Source organism: Typopeltis vanoorti, chromosome 13 (assembly GCF_054136105.1).
Source record: "Typopeltis vanoorti isolate ZY-2024b chromosome 13, IOZ_Tvanoo_1.0, whole genome shotgun sequence".
Lineage (NCBI taxonomy): Eukaryota > Metazoa > Arthropoda > Arachnida > Uropygi > Thelyphonidae > Typopeltis > Typopeltis vanoorti.
The window spans coordinates 15,514,974-15,534,724 of record NC_143561.1 but is presented as its reverse complement, the minus strand read 5'-3'; the positions used below and the strand labels follow the sequence as shown (position 1 = coordinate 15,534,724).

The following is a 19,751-nucleotide window of genomic DNA, read 5'->3' as shown; positions in this document are numbered from 1 at the left end:
CCACCTTTGTTCCGAGTTGCCTGGTGTTGTACCACTTACCAAGGTAAGATAGTACAACACTATATTCAGTCCTGAAGATATTTTCAGGTGCAAACTTTGTTTGCTCCTTCCCAGAGCTTTCTACATATATCCCTTTTTACTTGAAATTTCACATATTTTGCAGTCTCTCAAGTCCAGTTCACATAATCACCTTCTTCAGTTGGAAGTATTATGAACACCTTGGTTATGGACAGATCCGTGTGTTTAGAATCTGTTTTAAATCTGCAGCAGCTCTCAGAAATCAACCAAATCTAAATAAATATGGTTGCATTAAACTTCTGAAAATTTGGGAAGCATTAATCATCAGAGATCCCACCTTACATTCTAGGCAACCTACGATCTCCTATAGAGGGTGCACCACCTAGATAGGACTTTGAAGTCACCCATGTGGTTAGCTTAGTATCCTGTGGTATTTGAGTATATGTTACATTAGTTTTTTGTAATCCCTGAAGATGTCTCAGTGACAGACGAAATATTGGAAGTATTAAAAATGTGTTTTAATCCTTTCTGAGTGCTGTATATACATTACATTAAGCCTCCAACATGATGTTATGGACAGATTTCTGATCCTATGACCAGCTCCAGCACTCCAAATCCCAAGTCTCCTCCATCACATGCTGTTTTAAGTAATAATTGCTGGCCTAGTTAGCATGTCCCCTTTCCAGCCAAAAGGCTGTGGGTTCGAATCCCACAGTGGGTATCGAATGTTTGTGACTGTCTGTGAAAATACTAGTGATGGTGGTAGTGGGTAGTAGATGGCAATGTTGTAGATGAGGCAGTGGATAAAAATATAGCGCCTCTGTAGCACAATTGGAAGAATAACAGTACATTGTGCCCTTCAATTAGAAAAGGCCTAAGTTCGATTCCAGTCGTGATGGGAGGAATCTTATTATTATTACTATCATTCAGGCCTCCATGGAGTCAAAAGACTCATCGTGGAAGGTCATTCCTAAGAAACACAAAGTCTATCAAGACTCATCGAGGGAAGGTCCCCCCTAAGAAACACAAAGTCTATCATACCACTCATTGACCATTCTCGCTCTCACCACTCCATCAAGCAATGCATTCCATGGTTCAACCACCCTCCATGCAAAGAAACCACTCCTCACCCTCTTTCTCACAGTTTCCTTTTGTAACTTCCAGGGATGGCCTCTTGTCATCACTCCTTCCTGCTGTTCAACCAAATGAAAGAACTCCTCAGTGTCAACCCTATAACCACCTCTGAACAGTTTAAAAGTCTCAATCATATCACCTCTGTTTCTTCTATTCACCAAACTCTGCAGTCCACATTCCCTCAGCCAATCCTCATAACTATCATTGTACAGTCCTGAAACCATCTTTGCTTTGTTATCTGCCTTTGTACCCTTTCCACAGTTAATTTACCCCCTTCAAATCCTGGGGACCAAATCTGCGAACAGTGGTCCAAGTGTGGTCTGATCAGGGTCTTATACAACGGAATGATAACTGTTATTAAAGGGATAAAAATCCTATGTTTTTATATAGCCAGTAAATGAAACTCAATACCGAAAAACTATCGGCGAAGGGTTAAGTTGCCAGAAAACTAGCCGTTTGGCTTTTAATTTTAATTACGGAATGATAACTGTTTTATCTCTGCAGGTCAGTGTTCTTCTCATTATTGCAGCAACCCTCTGTGTTACCTTCACTACCTTTGCAATATATCCCCTAAATTTCAGGTTTCTATCAATGTTGAAACCCAGATCTCTTGTCTCCCCCACTTCCTCCAGTAAAACTCCTCCCATAGAGTATGCAGTGTCCCATCAATGTTTCCCAAACTTCAAAACCTTACATTTTGCTGCATAAAACCTATATTCCCATTCATTTTCCCATCTATCTAGCTTATTCAAATCCTTTTGCAGGGCTGCCACATCTGCACTATTACTAATAATCCTTCCAAGCTTTGCATCATCTGCAAACAACTGAATATCCCCTTGCAATCCACTGACAATGTCATTGATATAAAGGGTAAACAATATACGTCCCAGTACTGAGCCCTGTGGACCCCACTTGTAACCCTCTGCTTCCTTGAAACTGCCCCACCATACACAACTCTCTGATACCTATCGGATAGCCAATCCTGAATCCAGTTGACTAATCTGACATCCAGACCCATGTGCTGCAACTTAAATATCAGCTTATCATGTGGCACCCTGTCAAATGCCTTCGATAAGTCTAAGAAAATGGCAGTATATGCCTTTCCCCTCATCTAATGCTCTTGTAACTTTATCATAAAAGGCTAGCATATTGCTAAAACAAGAACACCCCTTCATAAATCCATGTTGACTCTCACAGATAACATTACCCTCATCTGCCCAATGCTGTATATGGTCCTTCACTACTTTCTCCAAGATCTTACCTACTACTGATGACACACAAACTGGCCTATAATTAGACACTTCCAGTCTGCTATCACTCTTATGCAATGGCACTATCTTACCTTCCTTCCATTCTATGGGCAACTTTCCCGCAGCAAGTCTTTCATTGAAAAGCCAGGTCAAAGGCACTGTCAGTTCCCTAGCACATTCTCTCCAAACTTTTGGTGAAATACCATCCGGTTCCACAGCTTTACTGACATCCAGAGTACTCAGCATTTGAAACATACTCTCCTCCTGTACCTCTAAACCTCGACCCTGCCCTCACCCTCTAGCATTAAAACTGACTCCTCCAGGATGAAATACTCCAATATAGTGTTCATTGAACAATTCTACTATGTCCTCTCATATGCATTAGTCATTCTATTCCCATTTTTATCCCACAATATCATTCTTCCACAGTCATTTTTCCTCCTCCTGGCCACATGTCTAAAAAATTCCCTAGGATTTTCTTTGGATCTTAGTTCTAATTTCCTCTCATATTCCAGTTTTGTTTTCCTTACCATACTAGTCACTCTTCTGGCCTGTGTCTTATACTCTTCAGGCATCTTCTCTTCACCTGTCTCCTTATATCTCTTCCACAGCCTCTTTTTCGCATGCAATTCCTGTTTAATATTGTTTGTCATCCATCCACCGTACTCCAAATTGTGTCCTCTTGTTCACTTGTGGTATACAACTTACCATTGCTGCTAACAAATATCCTTTCTTAAATTCTTTCTTTAATAAAAAGACTTAAATCTTTATATTCAATCAAAGGTGAGTCTCATATGGGGTAGCAGGATTTTTTCCTCCCAGAAACTTGGGTTTTTTCATCCCACATACAGACAACTCAGCCCTTCAGAACACACGCAATTTACAGACAAAAAATACTAGTTATGGTGGTGGTGGGTAGCAGATGGCCTTGATGTAAATGTTGGTAGTAGAGGTTCAGTGTAGTGGTAAAGATGGAGAGTTGTAGGTGTCCTCCTGCAATGAGCCTACAGACTCCTTGGAGGTATCACAAATAATAATAATAATAATCTCTTAGCAAGTTATCTCTTAAACATAAGCTGTCGCATTCCCTTAGGCCCCTAATCACTATTATGCTTTATATTGTTACCACATTCTATTTTGTTACTTTAGAGACTAGATTTCACATGGTTTGTTCATTCTCACACTTGCTCACCTGACATGTGCCTACATCCAAATAAATGGCTTTCATTTTCATGGCTTTGTGTTTCTACACTCTCTATTAACAGAGCTTTCTTGAGACATGTATGAAAGGCTTAGGTTTGATTATTCGTAATAGTGCTTTACGGTATTAACAACATGAAGATTCTGGTTAGAAAACCACTGAAATATTAGTAAGCATAATAAATGTATTTTTTTTCTCTCTTTTGGTGTTGTTTATATCATGAAACATTAATATGGACTTTTGTGAGACAACTCTGAATCCATTTAAGTGCAGTCCATCAGCATTATGTAAGTCTTTCCATTCATGAAATATCCATAGGTCTACAAACCTCACACCATTCCCAGAATATATGGTATTGATTCTCCCTGTTTCAACACACACACACACATCCATGCTTGCATACAAACTAGCCAAATATCTCCAGCCACAGGGCTGCGGGTTCGAATCCCGCCGTGGGCATGGATGCTTGTGATTGTCTGTGGAAGTGGTGGTGGTAGATGGTATTGGTGTAGTTGCAGTCAGTTGGTGGATTGAGTGGTGGAGACAGAGTTGTAGAGCAGGTGCCCTCCCTCGATGAGTCTTTGGACTCTCTGGAGGTGTCAAATAATAATAATAATAATGTGCTCCTTATAAAAATCTGCCTAATTTAAATTGAAGCAATTGATATATCACACATTAAAAATTTCTTAATAAACTAGAATTAATTATAAATTTTATTTTAATAAAGAAAACAAAACAAATGAAATGGTTGCATCCATTTTTTCCATTAGGCTCATGTCTCAATTAAAAGACTACAAAATTTCTTGGACAGTGAAGAACTTGATCCTAATAATGTGGGAGAAAAAACACAGGAAGGTTGGTACTGGTTTTCTTATTTCATACTCTCTACGATAACAAACCACAGGGTAATATAAAGAAATTTAGGAACGTTGGTATGAACAGTAATTCTTGACCACCAGGTTATGCTAGTACATTTTTTATGTCATTCAAACTAACAATGCAGTTAGTTTACTATACAACTCAACATACAAATGAATGCCTATTGTATGTTGTATACAATATTATATACAACAACATACAAGTTGCAGTCACATGGTGATTGAATGGTGGAGATGGAGTTGTAGGGCAGGTGCCCTTCCTTGATGAGTCCTTGGACTCGCTGCAGATGTCAAATAATAATAATAATAATAATAATAATAATAATAATAAAAATAATATTTATTTAAGGCCATATACTTCAGCTTGAATATTACAGGTCAAGTTAGTACATTTTTTGTGTCATTCAAACTAACAGCCTGTAGTTTGGAGTGCACAAGATGCTTTCCACACTAACTGGATAGTAAGTTTACTATGCATAACAATATACTAAGGTATGTTTGTAAATTCAGGCTGAAATATAAGGCCATAAATAAATAGTACTACTTATTCCTTGTGTCTTTTTTGTGTTAATTGAAGAAACCTCTCAAAGCTAGAAGTGAAACTGTCAATCCTGTATAAAACATTTGCAGTTTATCAGTATTTGATTCCAGGTTGATGATTACAGGCTAGTAATTCCTGGACTGCAGTTCTGGAATACAATGAGTTATCATTATGGATATTTCTACTAGAAGAAACAGCAAATAATAAAGTGCAACAAAGAATGTTTCTTCAATTAACACACACACATATACACACAAAATACTGTTGAGAGGTGGTTACAGGGTTGACACTGGGGAGTTTCTTTCGCTTGGTTGAACAGCAGGAAGGAGCGATGACAAGAGGCCATCCCTGGAAGTTAGAAAGGAAACTGTGAGCAAGAGGGTGAGGAGTGGTTTCTTTGCGTGGAGGGTGGTTGAACTGTGGAATGCATTGCCTGATGGAGTGGTGAGAGCGAGAATGGTCAATGAGTTCAAGGAGTGGTATGATAGACTTTGTGTTTCTTAGGGGGGACCTTCCCTCGATGAGTCTTGATAGACTTTATGTTCTTAGAAAGGACCTCCCACGATGAGTCTTTTGACTCCATGGAGGCCTGAATAATAATAATAAGTAATGCTATTTATTACTGATTGGCCGAGTGGATAACATATCCGCTCTCCAGCCAAAAGGCTCCGGATTTGAATCCTACCATGGGCATGGTTGTTTGCGATTGTCTGTGGAAATACCAGTGGTGGTCAACAGTAGATGGCATTGGTGTAGTTGCAGTCACTTGGTGATTGAATGGTGGAGATGGAGTTGTAGAGCAGGTGCCCTCCCTTGATGAGTCCTTGGACTCCCTGGAGATGTCAAATAATAATATTTATTTAAGGCCGTATACTTCAGCTTGAATATTACAGGCCAAGTTAGTATTTTTTGTCTCATTCAAACTAATAGCCTGTAGTTTGGAGTGCAGAAGATGCTATCCACACTAGCTGGGCAGTAAGTTTACTATGCATAACAGCATACTAATGTATGTTTGAAAATTCAGGCTGAAATATAAGGCCATAAATAAATAGTACTACTTATTCCTTTCAAAACTCAAAGCTAGAAGTAAAACTATCAATTCCGTATAAAACATTTACAGTGTTTATCAGTATTTGATTCCAGGCTAGTAATTCCTGGAATGCAGTTCTGGAATACGATGAGTTATTTTATTATTATTATTATCCAGGCCTCCATGGAGTCAAAACACTATGAGTCTTTTGACTATCATACCACTACTTAATCTCATTGACCGTTGTCACTCTCACCACTCCATCAGGCAATGCATTCCATGTGTTTCCTAGGAAACACAGTCTATCATACTACTCCTTAAATGCATCGACTGTTCTCGCTCTCACCACTCCATCAGGCATTGCATTCCATGTTTCAACCACCCTCCATGAAAAAAACCACTCCTCACCCTCTTGCTCACGGTTTCCTTTCGTAACTTCCAGGGATGGCCTCTTGTCATCATTCCTTCCCTCTGTTCAACCAAGCGAAAGAACACCCCAGTGTCAACCCTGTAACCACCTTTCAACAGTTTAAAATTCTCAATCATATCACCTCTCCTTCTTCTGTCCACCAATGTGACAAAAGTAGGACAAACTCTGCAGTCTACATTCCCTTAGCCGATCCTCATAACTAACATTGTACAGTCCTGAAATTATCTTTGTTATCTGCCTTTGTACCCTTTCCACAATTAATTTATCCCCTTCAAATCCTAGGGACCAAATCTGAAAACAATAGTCTAAGTGTTGTCTGATCAGAGTCTTATACAACGGAATGATAACCCTTTTATCTCTGCAGGTCAGTGTCCACATTATTGCAGCAATCCTCTGTTACCTTCACCATTATGGATATTTCTGCTAGAAGTAACAGCAAGTGCAACAAAGAAAGTTTCTTCAATTACCCCCCCCCCACACACACACACAAAATACAAGAGATAAGTAATACTATTTATTACTGATTGTCCGAGTGGATAGCATATCCACTCTCCAGCCAAAAGGCTGCAGATTTGAATCCTGCCATGGGCATGGATGTTTGTGATTGTCTGTGGAAATACCAGTGGTGGTGGTCAGCAGTAGATTTCATTGGTGTAGTTGCAGTCACTTGGTGATTGAATGGTGGAGATGGAGTTGTTGAGCAGGTGCCCTCCCTTGATGAGTCCTTGGACACCCTGGAGATGTCAAATAATAATATTTATTTAAGGCCGTATACTTCCGCTTGAATATTACAGGTCAAGTTAGTACATTTTTTGTGTCATTCAAACTAACAGCCTGTAGTTTGGAGTGCAGAAGATGCTGTCCACCGAAACTAACTGGGCAATAAGTTTACTATGCATAACAACATACTAATGTATGTTTGAAAATTCAGGCCGAAATATATGGCCTTAAATAAATAGTACTGCTTATCCCTTGTGTCTTTTTGTGTTAATTGAAAAAAACCTCTCATTATTAATATTATTTTCTAAGACCTCATGAAGTCAAAGAGTCTCTAGGACAGGGGTGGAAACCCTTGGCATGTATGCCAATTGTCACATGGCAATGACTTTTTTTTCCAGCATGCAACCCAGAGCTAACCTTAAAAAGTAATTAAAAAAATAAATACATATCCAACATCTATGCTGAGTTGTATATTTTAACTTAAATAGAATATAATTTTATTAAGTAGAGAGAACCAAATAAAAATGCTATAAAGAACAAACACTATCAACTGTTTTAGTAATAATAAGTAATAAGAAAATGAAATAAACATCCTATTTCAAAGCCATCTATCTCCACAGTATACTGATATACAAGTTTTGTCCCATTCAGTTGTTGCATCATTTGCCAGGCAGCCAGACATGGTGTGACTTCTTTACCATCATATATTATTATTATTATTATTATGTGATACTTCCAGGGAGTCCAAAGACTCATCGAGGGAGAGCACCTACTGTACTTCTCCATCTCCAGCATTTCTCATCCACCAACTACCAAGAACCGCAACTACCATCATCATACACCAACACCATTTACTGCCCACCACTACTACTAGTATTTTCACAGACAATCACAAACATCCATGCCCATGATATGCTAACCACTCAGCCAACCAGGCTGCCAAATTTTATATATTTTTTCGTGTTTTGTAAAAAATTTATTGGTTTTCTAAAGTGTGGATATATGTGGATTTGGATTTAATTAAATCATAAGTAATTAAAATATGGATTGGAAGTATTTATTGTCAATTAATATGTTAAATTTATTAGATATAAATACAAATTTTCTTTACAGTGCCATAAACATAAGTTATTGTTAAAGCTATGTGAAATGTATTATCAATATTCAGGATCATGTGTTATTTGCACATGATTAGATGGCATGTGTACCCTTCTCCTTCATTTTCATGTGTGTAGGTAGGCTTCTTATTATTATTATTATCATCATCAACACCCGACCTCCATGAAGACTCTTCCACTTACCTGCCCATTCATGCAATCTATTTAAGTCCTCTTGTAAGGCATTAACATCAGCGTGACTGTGCATTGCTCTCCCCAGTTTTGCATCATCTGAAAACAGCTAATTATCACTAATTCTCTCGCCTCTTTCACATGGTGGAACTGCGGGAAGGAGCGATGACAAGGGGCCATCCCTGGAAGTTACGAAAGGAGGCTGTGCGCAAGAGGGTGAGGAGTAGTTTCTTTGCATGGATGGTGGTTGAACCTTGGAATGCATTGCCTGTGAGAGTGGTTGGAGTGGGAACGGTTGATGGGTTCAAGGAGTGGTATGATAAACTTTGTGTTTCCTAAAAATGACCTCCCACGATGAGTCTTTTGACTCCATGGAGGCCCGGATAATAATAATAATAATAATAATAATAATAATTAAACCCAACCCAATATCATTAACATACAAATTGAATAACAATTGCCCCAAAACTGGCCCCTGTGGCACACCACTGGTGACCTTTCTCTTTCGAGATACTGCACCCCCATATACAACTTTCTGATACCTATCTGACAGCCAGTCATATCCAACACAGAAGTCTGTTATCCAATCCCATCTCTTTCAATTTATTTAAGAGCTTGTCATGTGGCAGTCTGTCAAAAGCCTTTGCAAAATCCCAAAATGTACACCACTGTATATGCATCTCCTCTGTCAAAGGTATTTGTCACCTTGTTATAGTATTATACATAAGTAAGTTACTGAAACATGATCTCCCCTTAACAAACCCATGCTGATAACCACAGAGAATACTGCTGTTATCAACCCATTTCTGTATCCTACTTCTCAACAATCTCTCCAGGACCTTCACCACAACTCCAGATATACAGACTAGTCTATAATTTGACCAGTCTGTTTATCTGGTAGTGCAGTAGAACAATTTTATGCAGTGGAACAATTTTACCCTCCTTCCACTCCCTTGAAACCTGTGCTGTTGCAATATTCTTGTTAAACAGTCATGCTAATGCTCCTGCCAGTTCCCTGGAACATTCTCTTAAGATGCGTGGTGACATTTCATCTAATTATATCGCCTTATTAACATCAAGGTTATTTATTTCCTCAAATATTTCCTGCTCACTCACAATTAAGCTATCCTCTCCTATGTCCACTACACTAAGTTCCTCATGATTCCACCCTGATCAGAATGAAACACACTTATAAATTGATTACTGAATACTTCAACAATGTCTTCTGCAGTTACCATTCTATCACTTTCATCCCTTAACTTCATCTTTCCATGATCATTCTTGCTTCTACTTGCCATATATCTAAAAACCTCTCTATTATTTTCCTTAGCCTGCTTTGCCAATTTCTGCTCATACTCTACTTTTGTTTTCCTTACTGAGTCACTCTCCTGGCTTGTTCTTTATATTCTTCATGTGACTGATTACCATTATTCACCTTGTACTTCCTCCAAAGGATTTTTTTCCCCCAGATTTTATGCTTAAGCTCCACATTCATCCACTTTACACCAACCCTATACTGCCATAATTAAAATCGCCAATAATAATTACCATTCCTTTGTTCACTAATCCAAGTTGTTTATACATTTCTTCATCACCACCTTCCACATTCCCAGGTCTATAGCAACATCCAACTAAATATGTCTTCCTCTCAACCTCCATGCTACACCACACTGCCTCATAATCATTGCCACTATTTCCCCCTTTCATGTCTACCATATATGGACTTAATTCCCCTGTTATCATCAGCACCACTCCCGCTCCCTTCCTGTCCTTTCTATCCTCACGTAAAATACTGTACCCTTCCATTTCTGTTCCCATTATTATTATTATTATTATTATTCGGGCCTCCATGGAGTCAAAAGACTCATCGAGGGAGGTCCTTCCCAAGACATAAAGTCTGTCAAGACTCATTGAGGGGAGATCCCCCCCCCCCTGAGAAACACAAAGTCTATCATACCACTCTTTAAACTCATTGACCGTTCTCGCTCCCACCACTCCATCAGGCAATGCATTCCACGGCTCAACCACCCTCCACACAAAGAAACCACTCCTGCTCACAGTTTCCTTTCGTAACTTCCAGGGATGGCCTCTTGTCATCACTCCTTCCCGCTGTTCAACCAAGCGAAAGAACTCCCCGTGTCAACCCTGTAACCACCTCTCAAAAGTTTAAGTCTCAATCATATCACCTCTTCTTCTTCTATCCACCAAACTCTGCAGTCCACATTCTCTCAGCTGATTCTCATAACTAACATGGTACAGTCCTGAAACCATCTTTGTCATCCGTCTTTGTATCCTTTCCACAGTTAATTTATCCCCTTCAAATCCTGGGGACCAAATCTGAGAACAATAGTCCAAGTGTGCTCTGATCAGAGACTTATACAACGGAATGATAACCCTCTTATCTCTGCAGGTCAGTGTCCTTCTCATAATAGCAGCAATCCTCCTTGTGACCTTCACCACCTTTGCAATATGTCCCCTAAACTTCAGGTTTCTATCAATCATCAACCCCAGATCTCTTGTCTCCCCTACTTCCTCTAGTATAACTCCTCCCATAGAGTATGCAGCATCCCATCGATGTTTCCCAAACCTCAAGACCTTACATTTTGCTGCATTAAACTGACATGCCCATTCATTTGCCCATCTATCTAGCTTATTTAAATCCTCTTGCAGGGCTACCACATCTGCACTATTACTAATAATCCTTCCCAGCTTTGCATCATCTGCAAACAACTGAATATCCCCCTGCAATCCACTGGCTATGTCATTGATATAAAGGTTAAACAATATAGGTCCTAATACTGAGCCCTGTAGGACCCCACTTGTAACCCTCTGATTCCTGGAAACTGCTCCACCATACACAGCTCTCTGATACCTATCAGACAGCCAATCCTGAATCCAGTTGACCAATCTGACATCCAGACCCATGTGCTGCAACTTAAATATCAGCTTATCACGTGGCACCCTGTCAAATGCCTTTGCTAAGTCTAAGAAAATTGCAGTATATGCCTTTCACTCATCTAATGTTCTTGTAACTTTATCATAAAAGGCTAGCATATTGCTAAAACAAGAGTGTCCTTTCACAAATCCATGTTGATTCTCACAGATAACATTACCTTCATCTGCCCAATGTTGTATACGGTCCCTCACTACTTTCTCCAAGATCTTAACAACTACTGATGACACACAGACTGGCCTATAATTAGACACTTCAAGTCTGTTACCACCCTTATGCAATGGCACTATCTTACCTTCCTTCCATTCCCTGGGCACCTTTGCCGAAGCTAGACTTTCATTGAAAAGCCACGTTAAAGGCACTGTCAATTCCCTGGCACATTCTCTCAAAACTCATGGTGAAATACCATCCGGTCCCACAGCTTTACTGACATCCAGAGTACTCAGTATCTGAAACACACTCTCTTCCTGTACCTCCAGACCTCGAACCAGCCCTATCCCTCTAGCATTAAAACTGACTTCTCCAGGATGAAATACTCCAATAAAGTGTTCATTGAACAATTTCACTATGTCCTCTGCATCAGTCACTCTATTCCCCTTTTTTTATCCCACAATATCATTCTTCCACAGTCATTTCTCCTCCTACTGGCCACATAGCTAAAAAATTCCCTGGGATTTTCTTTGGATCTTAGGGCCAATCTCCTCTCATATTCCAGTTTCTCTTTCCTTACCACACTAGTCACACTTCTGGCCTGTGTCTTATATTCCTCATGCATTTTCTCTTCACCTGTCTCCTTATATCTCTTCCATAGCCTCTTTTTCGCATGCAATTCCTGTTTAATATTGTTTTGTCATCCACTTTACTCCAAATTGCGTCCTCTTCTTCACTCGTGGTATACAACTTACCATTGCTGATAACAAATATTCTTTCACAATTTCCCACGCACTAATGATATCCCGGCCTTCCAATTCCTCCCTCCATGCAACTTCCCGAAGTTGATGTCTAAAACTATTATAATCACCTGCCTTATAATTCCACATAAGTTCCCGTCTCTTTGATACTCCTGCATGTCTATTCATTTTCCAAGTCAAAACCATGGTCACTCTCTCCAACTGGTGGGAGAAAAGTCAACTCAGTTATTATCAACTCTTCTGATGCTATAACCAAATCCAAAACTTTTGAACCTCTTGTTCCCTCTGTTACATGTTGCCTAAGACATTTGTCCCTCAAGAATTCTAGAAATTCCATTCTCCCTATTGCTACATGCATCTTCCTCTTTCCAAAATATACTACTGTAGTTAAAATCTCCCATAATAATCATTCTTCTTGCACTTGCCAAACTTAGCTGTCTAAACATCTCCTGGTCCCCATCCTCTGTGCTCCTGGGTCTGTAGCAACACCCCACTAAATATCTTGTCTTGCCTACCTCTACCTCACACCATACGCTCTCAAAGTCATTTGTCTCACTTCCTTCAAAATTCTCCACTCTTAGAGGACATAGGTCATCACTTATCATAAGCAGTACCCCACCACCATGCTTTCCCCTCCTATCCTGATGAAAAATGCTATACTTAGCGACTTCTATTCCTGTTGTTATATCCCCTTCTGTCAACCACGTCTCAGTGATCGCAATAATATTTGGCCAGGCTGATGCTATCTGCACCACCAATTCCTCTCCCTTATTCCGGATACTCCTGGCATTAGTATAAAGCATATAAATGCCATTGTTTCTATACCCAGCATTATCCCTTCTAGACTCCACTGGGCTCAGTGTTACCTGACATCGTCTCCCTTCTCCCAAGTATCCATTCCCACAAGAGGCCACCCCTGCTATCATCCTCCCTGGGATACACTGACTCGTTCAGAACAGCAATCTCTCCAGATGTCTACGTCCTTCCTCATTCAAATGTAAACGGTCTCTTGCATACAATTCCTCTCTTTCCTCAAATGCACTCCAAGCATCCACATATACCAGTCCTCTCTTGTCACACATTCTCGCTATTATGCCATTCAATATCACCGCTCTTCTGCTCAGCTCATCATTATCATACCTAGGCAATACGCACACTATTTTTCCTCTCTCTGTCTTCTTCCATACAGTCTCAAGCAAAAACCTCATATCTCTCGCTGCCCGACTTACATTACCACTCAAGTCATTCGTTCCTACCATCACAATCATCTCATCCACCCTTTCACCTCTCTTAATTGCCATAGCCAACCTTTATGATATCATCTTCATTCAATCATGTTGTAATTTTTCATTTGCTTAAACTTGGTAGGTGTTTATGCAGAGAGTGATTATGATTAGATTTTCTGACTCCAAATTATAATTCTTCTCAGTGTCTCTGAACTTGAAACAGATATTACACGCCCACAGTCCAAAACATATAAAATATTAAATAATTTAAATAGAGATCTAAGAGAAAATTCACGTCTTTCACGCATTTAATCGGAATACCTGGCTAAGCTATTATAAAAACCTTTTCGACCCACAGTAAAGATTTTGAAACAATATACTTTGATAATGAGGCACTCTTGGATCCTACATTAATAGACGAGTTAGAAATTACTTGAAAAGTTGCAAAAACCATGAAATACCAGGTGTAGGTGAGATAAATACTGAGTTAATCAAATATGCATGCCCAAACCTCAAAATTCATATCCTTAAACTAATAAATGAAATATGGAATGGTGAATCACTACCAAAAGACTGGCAAAAGGCAATAGTTATTCCTATACACAAGAAGGGCGATATTAATGACCGTGAAAATTATAGAGGAATTAGTCTCCTGAATTCTGGCTATAAAATCTATAGTAAAATTCTGAAAAATAGACTGACCCAATTCTATGAAGATAGGATAGGCAAAGAGCAGAATGGATTCAGGAGAGGCTGCTCTTGCACAGATGAATACTTTACCTTAAAAATTTTATCAGAAAAGCATAAAAAATACAATGTGGTAGCCCATATTGTCTTTATTGATTATTCTAAGGCATTTGACAGAGTTAATGGCAATAAACTATTTGAGATATTAATGAATGATAGAGTTCCTCATCACCTAATTAAAGTAATCCATGATACTTATACAGACAATATGATTGCAGTAAAAGTTAATGGAAGAATCTCAGACTGGGAACCTATAAACGGGGGGGGGGGTAAGGCCTATCACCCATTCTTTTATAAGCTATACGAATTCTATAGTAAGACATGGGAGACTTGCAGTCCATGGTTATATCCCAATTAACAAATGCACTAATATAGATACAATACTGTTTGCAGATGCTCAGACTATACTTGCAACGTCTGAAACTGATCTGCAATACTCTATCCATCATCTTAATCTAATAGCAAAAAAAATTTAATATGGAAATCTCAAAAGAGAAGACTAAGGTATTTGCCTTTAAAGGAAGAAAACCAACAAGAAGTAAAATCTGTTTAGACAGTACAGTTATTGGATTATACAGACAATATGGTTGCAGTAAAAGTTAATGGAAGAATCCAGATTGGGAACCTATAAACAGGTGGGTAAGGCAGGCCTATCACCCATTCACAAGTCAGCTCTTTCAAATATCTTGGATATCACCTAACCTAACCTACAGAGAAGAAAAAGATATAGAAATTGAAACTACAAATTTCAATATAGCTTTAAATGTTATAAATCAAAGTTTTTAAACTCTGATTTATAACATTTAAAGCTATATTGAAATTTGTGTGCAAAAACATACTCAGATTAGAGCTTATAAAACATTGGCAAGACCAGTGCTGACCTATAGAAGTGAAGTGTGGCCGATCAAACAAGATGTTCGTGCGGTTTCCCTCATAAATCTCATTTCTGCTGGAGTTAGTTTTCTCTCATTTCCTTTACTGATCATCCACACCTCACTTCTATAAAAGAAATAAAGAAAGTCATAAAAGAAATAAAGAAAGCATGGAAGAATCAATGAACAACCAATAATAGAATATATCCACAACTATAGACAGAAATGGAAACCTCACATTGAAAGAATTATTATTCAGACCTCCATGGAGTCAAAAGACTCATCGTGGGAGGTCCTTTCTAAGAAACACAAGTCTATCAAGACTCATCGAGGGAGGTCCCTCCTAGGAAACAGTCTATCATACTACTCCTTAAATGCATTGACTGTTCTCGCTCTCACCACTCCATCAGGCAATGCATTCCATGTTTCAACCACACTCCATGAAAAGAAACCACTCCTCACCCTCTTGCTCACGGTTTCCTTTCGTAACTTCCAGGGATGGCCTCTTGTCATCATTCCTTCCCTCTGTTCAACCAAGCGAAAGAACTCCCCAGTGTCAACCCTGTAACCACCTTTCAACAGTTTAAAAGTCTCAATCATATCACCTCTCCTTCTCCTGTCCACCAATGTGACAAAAGTAGGACAAACTCTGCAGTCTACATTCCCTCAGCCGATCCTCATAACTAACATTGTACAGTCCTGACACCATCTTTGTTATCTGCCTTTGTACCCTTTCCACAATTAATTTATCCCCTTCAAATCCTGGGGACCAGATCTGAGAACAATAATCAAAGTGTGGTCTGATCAGGGTCTTATACAATGGAATTATAACCCTTTTATCTCTGCAGGTCAGTGTCCTTCTCATTATTGCAGCAATCCTCTCCGTTACCTTCACTACCTTTGCAATATGTCCCATGAATTTCAGGTTTCTATCAATCATCAAACCCAGATCTCTTGTCTCCCCTACTTCCTCCAGTTTAACTCCTCCCATAGAGTATGCAGCATCCCATCGATGTGTCCCAAACCTCAAGACCTTACATTTTGCTGCATTAAACTGAAACCCCCATTCATTTGCCCATCTATCTAGCTCAGCGCTTCCCAAATTGTGGGCCGTGGCCCCCTTGGGGGCCGTAGGTTTTATTGAGGGGGGGCCGTGAAATAATGAAAACAAATTTAAAATGTTTTAAGACTAAGTATATTTTTTTTATTTTAAAAGAAATGTATTTAACTTTTATCATTTCTTTTTTGTTATTTTTTTATATTTTAATGGAAAAATTCACACATTGGTGTTGGTTCACAAACTTTGCTTCCTGCGTATTTCGGCACTTAACGAATATTAGTAAATATTGCTTATTCATATGTTTCATTTCAAAGCAGTGGTTAATTGTATTTACTTCGAATGTTCTCCAGGGAAGTTCCAAATCTTTCTGTCCCTTTCATAATGCGTTCGTAATCAGGGACTGTTGATATTGACTTTATGTTGATATTGACTTTATATGCATATCAAAACTCTTTTTATATTATCACTGTCATCCGAGCTAGTTTTCTGTTACCAATAAAAGTTTTGCATATACTTCACACATGAAAAAAAGCTTAAACAAGTTCATGTGGGGATATAGTAACTCGCTTGCAGTGGTAAACAACACGCCCTCCCTAAGAGCCACTATACTGCAGAGGCAATAAAAATAAGTACTTTTATTATGCAAGTGAATAAGGTATGAGGAGTCTGTGTAATATATTTCTCAACAAATAGTGCAATTAGAGACAACTGGGATAAAAACACACTAATTAATGAATCACATGTCCCCTCATACAGAAACTATGCTGTATAGACTGAAACAAAACTATATGTTGCATGGGCAAACATAGTATCTAACTAAAAACTATTGTTATTAATTAGATGTATGTGAGTTCGATTTCCCAAGGCAGCAATAAAATTCAACCGAACGTGTTAAAATTCGTAAAAGTGTTAAAACTAAGTAATATATATATATATATATATATTAAATGTTATGGCAGTTTCACATATGGAATTCGGTTGAAGAGAGTTAGCATTTCAACTGAATTGTCAGCTATGCTTTTATCTTTCGGTTGCGCGATCTTTTGTTAATACCGCACCAATCATATGCACGTTTTAATAAACAGACTGCCTTTGCTGTCTGTTTCGCGTTAGGCTTAATTACCATAAAAGGAGAAAAATCACAAAAGTGAAAAATGTTCCTGGTACGGGGATTCCCGCATTCAGGTAATATTCACTAATTTCATGTTATCAGTCTGTGGTGTGCCAGTATTGGTAAGTGGTGATATTATTTGATCTATTCTACGTTAAAAAATTTAACCCTGAGATGGATAAGTGGTTGATAAAAAATAAAAAAAAAAATCCTGCGAACAATCAGAAGAAGCAGAAACAGACTAAAAAAAAAAAGGACAGTATTTCATATTTTACCAGAACAGACCGTATCGTCTTCAGAACAACGATAAGAGGCAAAAAATGTAATATATGCATTTGATTTTTGCAATATTCGCTGTGTATGTTTTGTATTGAATATAAATACAATAAATATAATAATAATATATCTCTATTACAATATTTTTTTCGAGGGGGGCCGTGAAATATTTTAATTTTTGCAAAGGGGGCCCTGACATCCAGAAGTTTGGGAAGCACTGATCTAGCTTATTCAAATCCTCTTGCAGGGGTACCACATCTGGACAATAGTAGAATCACCGAACAAATCTTTGAATACAAGCTCTTGGGAAAGAGATCAGTAGGAAGACAATATAAAAAATGGAATGAGACCGTAACATTCCCAAGACCTAATACTAGACAGGATGACGATCATGATGATGTCAGTGTCCATACGTCTCTGTTTACATTTTTAATATTATTATTATTATATTATTATTATTTATTATTATTATGGGTATCTCCATGGAGTCAGTAGACTCATTGCAAGAGACCCAAACTAGTAAAACAATATCTGTCATATCTCTTCTTGAATTCATTTACAGACGAAGAACTCACGATTAAGTCAGGCAATGAATTCCACTCATTCATCAACCTCCAGGCAAAAAACCTTGATCTCACACCCTTGTTAACCACACTTTTCTTTAATTTCCAGGGATGACCTCTGTTCTTCCATTACTATCACACAGCTGAAACACATCCCCTCCATCAATCCTATAAAAACCTTTCAGTAATTTAAATGTTTCTATCATATCCTCTCTTCTCCACCTATCAACCAACCTCTGTAATCCACAAGCTCTCAATCTGTCAATGCAGGGAGCATCACTCACCAACTTAGTCACTCTTATCTGAACTCTTATCTGAACCCGCTCCACAGCCTCCTCATCTCCAAGGAATCCAGGTGATCAGACCTGAGCACAGTAATCCAGATAACTAATAATTAAGGAACTGACAGCCTACACTAGAAATATAAATTAAATCAACTTTAATATATACTTTCCGATATTTCGGCAACGTCACGTTGCCATCTTCTTGGGAACTTAAAATAAAGACAAGTGCACACAAGTACTACATAAACAGCAAATGAGAAAATAAGCGAGGAAGCTACCGTTTTCCTAAAGTCCTGATGGTGCCTCCTGGCAGGCTATATTGGTAGTTCTTGGCCTTTGGGCTGAAGTTCTTCTCATGAATGTTTCCCAAATTTGGGGCAGTCTCATGCATCCAAATTTGTTGAGGTTTGGCATGTTCCTAAGGGCTGAGGCTTATATCATGAATAGTCTTTCATATTTGAACTTGCTGCAGTGTATTACTGTGGCTATCTTCCACCTTATTCTGTGGCGAGTATCCAGAGCATGGTCTGCAAGCCCAGAGTGGCTGTACTGGTGAAATCGGATGTAGTCCTTGTGTTCTGAGATTCTCATATTTGCTGTCCTGCTTGTTTGGCCAAAGTAGGACAATTTACAGCTGCAAGGGACCTGGTATACACCAGGTAGGTCTAGGGGAAGTGGTTGGTCTTTAGTGGAGCGGATAAGGGATCGCAATTTTCTATGTCATGTTTTTTTAGGATTTTGTTGATTTTTTCTGAGGTGCCTCAGATGTAGGGAATGGTGATGGATTTAGAGTAATCTTTTTTGGGAAGGGGGGGTGGATAACTGGTTTAAGTATTTTTTTTGGGGGGGGGGAACCATTGTCTGAGAAAGTGTCAAGGATGTGATTTAGTTCAGTGGTTAGGGCTTGATCATTTGAACAGATTAGTTTTGCCCTGTTGAATAGTGTCTCCATATTGTTATGAGGGGGAGGGAGTGATGGAATCGTTGGTGAATGTATCTGCCTGTATGAGTGGGTTTTCTAAAACTGAGAAAACCAAGGTTCCATCAGGTTGGCAGGTGACTAGTGTGTCTAGGAAAGGGGAGGTTATTGTTTTTCTCTTTTTCCAGGGTGAACTTGATTCTAGGGTGTTGGTTGTTTAAGTGTGTTAGGAAGGAGAGGAGTGAATCCCGGCCATGTGGCCAAATAGCGAATACATCATCAACATAGCGAAGCCATATGGTAGGTTTTTGTGGGGCTGATTTTAAGGCTTTCTCTTC

General features: G+C 38.8%; 1 protein-coding gene across 4 annotated transcripts in view; it reads left to right on the top strand.

Moving 5' to 3' along the window:
* Positions 1-19,751, top strand: part of LOC150099946 (ATP-binding cassette sub-family C member 1-like) — a 684,487-nt gene that overhangs the window by 303,228 nt on the left and 361,508 nt on the right. For 3 of the 4 annotated variants that reach the window (XM_090403130.1, XM_090403128.1, XM_090403129.1), the window contains one exon: positions 4,374-4,458. The exons of the other annotated variant lie outside the window; for it this stretch is intronic. In XM_090403130.1, the coding sequence (XP_090259256.1) occupies positions 4,374-4,458 (85 nt within the window). The remainder of the gene's footprint in view (positions 1-4,373; positions 4,459-19,751) is intronic. 4 annotated transcript variants of the gene reach the window in all.